Raw genomic sequence first — 6919 nt, forward strand, 5'->3', positions numbered from 1 at the left:
AAAGGCGAATCATAATGCAACTCGATCAATCTCAGATGTTGGGATGACTGGGTATGCATAGAATCAGCTCAATCGGGGTCTAAATAGCTGTAAGTCTTCAATCCATCTAGTGCTGATGTATGGTGCTATGATCACCAATTCATCGCGGAATCTTGCATTTTCAAGATTATGGGACGTGACCAAAGCTAGTGTTAGGACAGTCAAACAGCATATCAGCCTAAGATTGCAATAAGAAAATGTTTATCAAAGAACTGAGTGTACCAAGCAAGGTTATCGCGACCCTGTCCTTTGAATCAATGTCAATGCCTTTCTATAAGAACACACGTGCCAACCCGCTTTCAGAAACATATAAATCAAATATTTGATGCATATTTTCCGCTAGCCTTTTGCAAGTAATCTTAGCAGTTTGGCCTATTGCACGCCTTGCCTTTGTGCCATCCGATGTCGGAGGGATTTCTTTCTAGGTTCATTTGCCCCCACCGACGATGAACATCTTGATGTCACGGGGTTAAATCAAGACTGCTTTTTGGATACAACGCCGGAATTCATATAATTCAGTAGTCAAAGACTACACAGAATAGTTCGTATTCTCTAAGTATCAATTTGGCTGCCAGGAGTTCATTAGCGAGTATTGAATGACACCGGGAGCTATACCTCCCTGTTTGGGCACGTCCATCATCTTAAAGGAGTCCCTTTTCTTTCACTTCTTTTTTTTTTTTTTGGTCGACCCTTTTCTTTCACTTCAAAGGTCCAATTTAAGACCGCTTCACTTCTCCAGCTAGGAATTTCTTAAGACAAACAGTAATGTTTGGCAGAGACAAGCAGCAAACTCTTATCCTCGTGCATTGTCTTAGACTTGGGTCAGGTCACTGGATTTTCATGATTTAAGTCTACTTACTCCCCAAATTTTTTTCCCACCGCAATCCATCTAGCTCAGATGAGTATTACGTGAGGAATTATCGCGTAACCGCAGTGCTCATACCCAGCAAAAATTAAATCTTGAGAAACCAATTGAAGTAGCATCAAGATTGGACTATACCAAAAGCCAGTTGCATCTACCAAAGCCCACCAAATATTCACTTCACCGCAGGTTGAAATTCTCTATTTCGAATAGAACCATCCAATCCTACCCCACTACGAAAATGTATCTCATTGTAAATACCACACCATGCATAAAGCAGATTCAGTACCTTCTTTAATGTTCCTTCTTTCTTTTACTTTTTGATAGAGAGAGAGAGAGAGAGAGAGAGAGAGAGAGAGAGAGAGAGAGGAAAAGGGCAAGGAGAAGAGGGCAAACGCAACGGGACAGAGGAAGGGGATTGCAGAGTGCAAAAGGGTCAAAGAGAAAAGGGCAAGACCCAATCAAAGCCGGCATTTAAGTCAGCCGAAGTGAAAGATCAGCGGAAGAGTTGGCAACCTTTTCATTGAATTCAGAGAGCACCATCCCTCCACTTCATACAACCACATTCATTTCAACTTTGGTTTTATCTTATTGTATCTTTGTTTTGCCTGAGGAGACTAGGATTTGCCTTTCCAGCAACGCACGCACACCCGCCCAAAAGCAAAATTTAATAAGCTGGCCGCTTTCTTTTCAACCCTTTTCCTTGAGACAATCCTCGAGTTCAAAAGCTTCTTCTTCTGCTTCAATCCCTCTGGCGGTCATTTCTTCATCCACAGCGCGTCCTCCTCACGCTCTCCCTGGATCACGTGCCTCGGAAGATGGGTTCTCCCAGTTTTCTCCTCCTCTTGTGACTGAGGAGAAGGAAAGTGAAAAACGATATTGCCGGTGGTAAATAATACAGGAGTTACAGCAGCTCAAGAGACGTGGTTAAAAACACATTCGATGCCATGCAGTTCTTGGCCTGGTCAATCCACGTGAAGAAATGACCTTTCCTTAAACTCGATTATCATCTCGTTTTTTCTTGATACTGTTAACGTGAGTGGCCAGCTAAAAGCAACTATCAACACTTACAGAAGGCAAAACCCCGGAGAGTTCAGCGGGTCTAGTTCATCACTCCATTTGCTTTTTTTTTAACTCTTTTTAACAAATTTTGAGCATGGAAAAATATTACAAGAATGACAAAACTAGCTTCTAATTAACGATTATTAATGACAGGTATTAACAGGATAATTGCGTGGCAATTAGAGGAAGATGCACATGATAAGGTGCGGTCTTAAATCTCTATATTTTCGGCTCGAGTCATTGGGATCCGTGAGGGTTTTGCACGTGATGCTACTGCACATACCCATCGACATGTGAGATTGTACCTTGTCCCAGCTAGCCATCGATCCAAAAACAATAAGTAAATTGCATGGCACATAGCGGGGGCTTTCACCAGCATTTACTAGTCTCAAATGTAGGTGGCAACGACAGATATTTGGGAGTCATTCCCAAACTCATGATATTTGATTTGATGTGTCAAGACCACAAGCGTATACGATTTAACTTTCTATCGTGCACTTCGGGGCACTTTCGACTGACCTATCAACTTGCATCCCATGAGACTCCAGCTAAAAGTCGACTGATGCGGCCCCAAATTCATATCGAGTGAGAAACCCTGCGATTTAAACGCGGGTCTATTGCATCAGGAAAAAACAAATAAGCACTTGTCCACTCAACCAATTCTTTAAAGTCCGAGATTCGCAACTGCAGCAAGGGCGGTTTGGTTTGGGGCGCACTCGATTCGATTCGAGAAAAATTGAAACCTCGAGGGGTCCATTGCATCAGAAAAAATAAATAAACGCTCATCCATACTCAACCAATTCTTTGAAGTCTGAGATTCGCAACTACAACAAGGGTGGTTCGGTTTGGGGCAAGCTCGATCCGATTCGAGAAAAATTGAAACCTCGACTCCAATGACGCTCCACGGGATTCTTTTATTTACACAATTTTCTTTCTGATTTCCCTGGTCCGTATATATAAATTATTTCGTGGGACTCTATAGCTATTTTGCACAGTATAAAACTCAAATCACCATTTAATTATACAAGCGTACTTTCGATGCGAAACCGAGCTTAGGCTAATTAATTGCCGCCGTACTTTTTCCACCGGCACTTTCTGTCCGAATCGAGCTAAACAATCCTTTTTAATCGACCAAACGTCCTCCAAAATAAGCTAAGATATTCACATAAGTCAAAACCAAAGATTTCAGACGCGAGCTGGGTCAAACCCACTTTTTGCAATTTTGAAAGTCCCAGGGGAAAATCATGTGGTAATACCCATTGGTTGCCATTGAAAGGACGATTTGGGTTCTTCTCAAACGAGGGGGAAATCACAAGATTGCATCAAAACTTGGTAAAACCTTAGTACGAACCCTTTGTTTAAACCTTTGCCTTCGTTATGCAACACACTGTATACGTCGACACGAGGGTGTCAAGCACCGTGCCGGGATTCCCGGGCCTCCCCCTCCAACCTTTACTTGCACGACTCTTGTCTAAATTGCATGCTCTTATTCAATAACTTATTGACGATTAAATTAATAAATGAGAATACGGACATGGACATTGTACCAAAAAATTGAATAAACATAAATAAGAGGGACAGAAATTAATTTCTAGGACAGATCATAGGCGCGTGCGATGTGTACGTTCTTGAAAATGCTCATAAAAGTGACAAAGATGGATGGGGCTTGGTGTCTTTCTTTCTTTTTTTTCCTTCTTCTTCTTTCGTGAAATCTTTTGGGAAGACTTGGTCATTTGAAAAGAAGGGTCCCATTTATAATTTTGATTCGTTGATGGCGTACAGGAAAGGGAACTATGATGAGGTATTCGGACAACAGTCATACGCACGAGGTCCAGTCTAGGGCTTCAATGAGGGAATGAAACTTGAATCACACCAGATTCTTAAACCTCTAGTTTGGAATGACAAGGGAGTGTTTGTTAGTCGATTGGTGTCGTTCCTTACGAATGTAATGATACAGTACTGACGTATGCATTATTCGATCGTGTCGATGCTCCGAAATGAACGTACATTACTCAACCCTAGTTTCGGCCACCTTGATTGCTTGATTCGGGATACAGTCATCGATGTTTTTCCTCCGACGAACATATGAGCGTGTTTCTAAATAGGCTTGATGTTTTTCCTTTGCCAACGACTCGATCGTCAAAGCCTAAGGATGCGCCGACTTAAGTCTCCATTCGATCCGTAAGAGGAAGTTAGTCTCGGCCTCTATCGACTTGTTTCTGAGTCGATGCTAAGATACGTGCTATAGTTAATGTATGATCAATCGAATCTCTTTTAGTGACGCTAGTATGTTGTCAGTAATATATCACCCACATCGTCAGCGTCAGCAAAAGGGATTTCAACTCTTGCCAAAAATAAAATTTTAAATAAAACACACGTCTTTTTCCACATATAAGATGGGTGATTAGTTATAGAGACGTGGACATTGAGAGAATATAGGGTAGCAAAAGTCGTTGATGCACCTAATAATTCCACAAGGGCGTTTCATTAATTTAGGATAGGAGCTTGCGGAAATGTCGAGAATGGATGAGACGGGTTTCGAAATAATAGCATACATAATTATTATATACCCTACTAAAAATGATTACTTATATGTATTTGGGGGCGAAAAAGAGAATGGAAAAAAAACCGAGACAAGTACAGTCTTCTCGCTATTACATCACCGACATCTAAACCTTTTTGAAGGTGCCCAAGACAAACAAAGTCTGCTTTTTAGAGCTCACACTTTTTTAAGTCCCAAAGGGGGGAATTGATATTGTAATGAAATTGTAAAAAACGACTGTAAAAAAAGTTTGTGAACTTTCTACTCGAGAAAAGCGAGCTCAAAAATATTAAATGCCGGGCTTAAAATATGAGGTGGATGGTGCATGCCTGTCTTGACATTTTGAGCACCATAATTTGGTCATGTGAAAAGGTACTTAATGGAATATATGGAATGAAGAATATTGGATCTCCGGAATATTAATTAGCGAAGAAAAGGAGTTGTTGGATAGAAAATGACAGAATTTTTCAGTATCTTAATGTTTTGTTAAGTGCTCCAAAATTATGCTTTTCATAATCCTTAGTTTTCTCTAACATATGCCGCTAATACTGCTAGTTTATATAATTTTTCATCACGTGGGTCCCCGTAATCCATGGGACAACTTAGCTTATCATCCTCCCTCTCTCTCTCTCTCTCTCTCTCTCTCTTCCAAAATAGCAGTCACTTCTTTGTCGACCGGTGCTACATTATAGCCTGGAGAAGGAGAGAGAGAGAGAGAGAGAGTGAGACTGTGTGTGTGTGTGTGTGTGTGAGTTTCTGCATTTTGTTGCACAAGAAATCAGAGAGAAGAAAATTTTGTCAAAAGGGCGCCGTAAGATCCGCCGAAGCTTGAATCTTTTTAGCTTTTCAAGAATCTTTCAAACTCCTCATTATCCTACAGCGAGGCACTAGCGACCGGCTTGGGCTTTGTTGTTGACTTTATGAGCGCATCGAAACGATGCCGCCTCCCGTTCGCACCAAGAGACGACCGGCGCTCCCTTCTCTGGTGCTGCTTCAGCTGTTGATGATCCTGCTCCTGCTGCTCCCCGCATGCGTCCTTCGGGATTGCAGAGCCGACGCCATGCGCTTGATGCCCGGGAGAATCGGCGGCGGCGGCGTCGGCTTGATCGTGACGGAGAAGATGACGACGAGCCAATCGCAAGTGGTGGGCTCGCACAAGAAGACCAAGCAAGAGTTGTTGCACAAGTACTTCGATGGAAGACGCAACGCGAGTCCCACTGACTCATCGTCGGTTCTTGAAGAGAGCAAGAGAAGAGTGCCCAGTTGCCCAGATCCTCTCCACAATTGATCCCCAAGTGTTCCTTCTCTCTCTCTGCGTGTTTCTTCTTTCTCTGTTCCATCAGTTTCTTGAATTTTGTTATTGAGTACCCAAAATACCCACGATTTTCTCATCTGGAAGCTGGGCTCCTAGTAAGTCAATGGAGGGAAAACCGGGGGTATTTTGGCATTTCCAAACCCTTTTTGGGTTCGTTTTCTCGACTGAGGAGGATCCAGAAATATCTGGAGAGAGGTTCCTGATGTGTACAGAGAAAGAAGTTCGAGAATTGATCAGTTTCCACAGTACAACTTACATGGGCACTCATTTTTTCTTTGTATTTACGAGATCTTCCAGGTGACTTCTTGCTTGCATCTTTAGATTTTCTTATTTATTTGGCCCCTTTTGGTGGCCCTTTGGGTGGTAGAAGAAGAAGAAGAAGAGTGGCAGAAACGCAATACCTAGCTAAAGCCTCATGTCAAAATGCTATCCATCGGTCTGTACCCGGCAACAAAAAATGGAACAAAATAATTACCTCCTCAAAAATCAAGCTTGGAAGCGGAGGCGATTTCACTGTGTGCGCCCTGTACTTGGGCCGCACAGAGTGTTGTCAAGGAAGATCGCAATCTTCTATTCATCAGAAAAGAAACCTGCCATCTTTTCAACCCATCTTTTCCTTGGATTCTTTCTAGGAAGCTTTTCCTTCAAGAGTAAATAAAGTAAAAAACGATGAAGGAGGAGGAAAAGGCTATTTCTGGCGCAATTCAGTAAAACTCTTTTCCCTTTTTCTGAGCTTTACAACTCGGGGTTTTGTTTTGAAGTGGCTTGTCCTTTTGATGCATCTCCTGGTGAATTGCATCACTCTGTACTCGTTGGCTCTCCCAGAGGGGGTACCCTATCTTCCCAGAAGAAGTAAAGTGTGATTCATTCAGATGTCCTTTGGGATTATCCATAAGAAAAAGATAAAAGAATATCAACTGCCCCATTTCGTGAGAAATCAATGCTTGATGTGGGGCGTTGTCTGTCTATATTGGAGTAAACCTATGTTGAAGTAGCCCTAGAATGTGATGGACTCGTTCATGATTCCGGAACATACCAAAATCTGATCTGATTTCTCCACATTGACCACCATAAGCTCACTGACGCTGCAGTGTAAAAT

The 6919-nt window shown here is 42.2% G+C and overlaps 1 protein-coding gene across 1 annotated transcript; it reads left to right on the plus strand.

Moving 5' to 3' along the window:
* Positions 1-5277: 5277 nt before the first annotated feature.
* LOC115664858 (uncharacterized) lies at positions 5278-6121 on the plus strand. The gene has a single exon (XM_030586739.2). The coding sequence runs from the start codon at positions 5443-5445 to the stop codon at positions 5791-5793; it is 351 nt and encodes a 116-aa protein (XP_030442599.1). The 5' UTR covers positions 5278-5442; the 3' UTR covers positions 5794-6121.
* The last annotated feature ends 798 nt before the right edge of the window (positions 6122-6919 follow it).

The sequence above is a fragment of the Syzygium oleosum genome, unplaced genomic scaffold, assembly GCF_021117445.2.
Source record: "Syzygium oleosum isolate NSW1041296 unplaced genomic scaffold, Sole_v2.1 Sole_v2.03, whole genome shotgun sequence".
NCBI classification, from domain to species: domain Eukaryota; kingdom Viridiplantae; phylum Streptophyta; class Magnoliopsida; order Myrtales; family Myrtaceae; genus Syzygium; species Syzygium oleosum.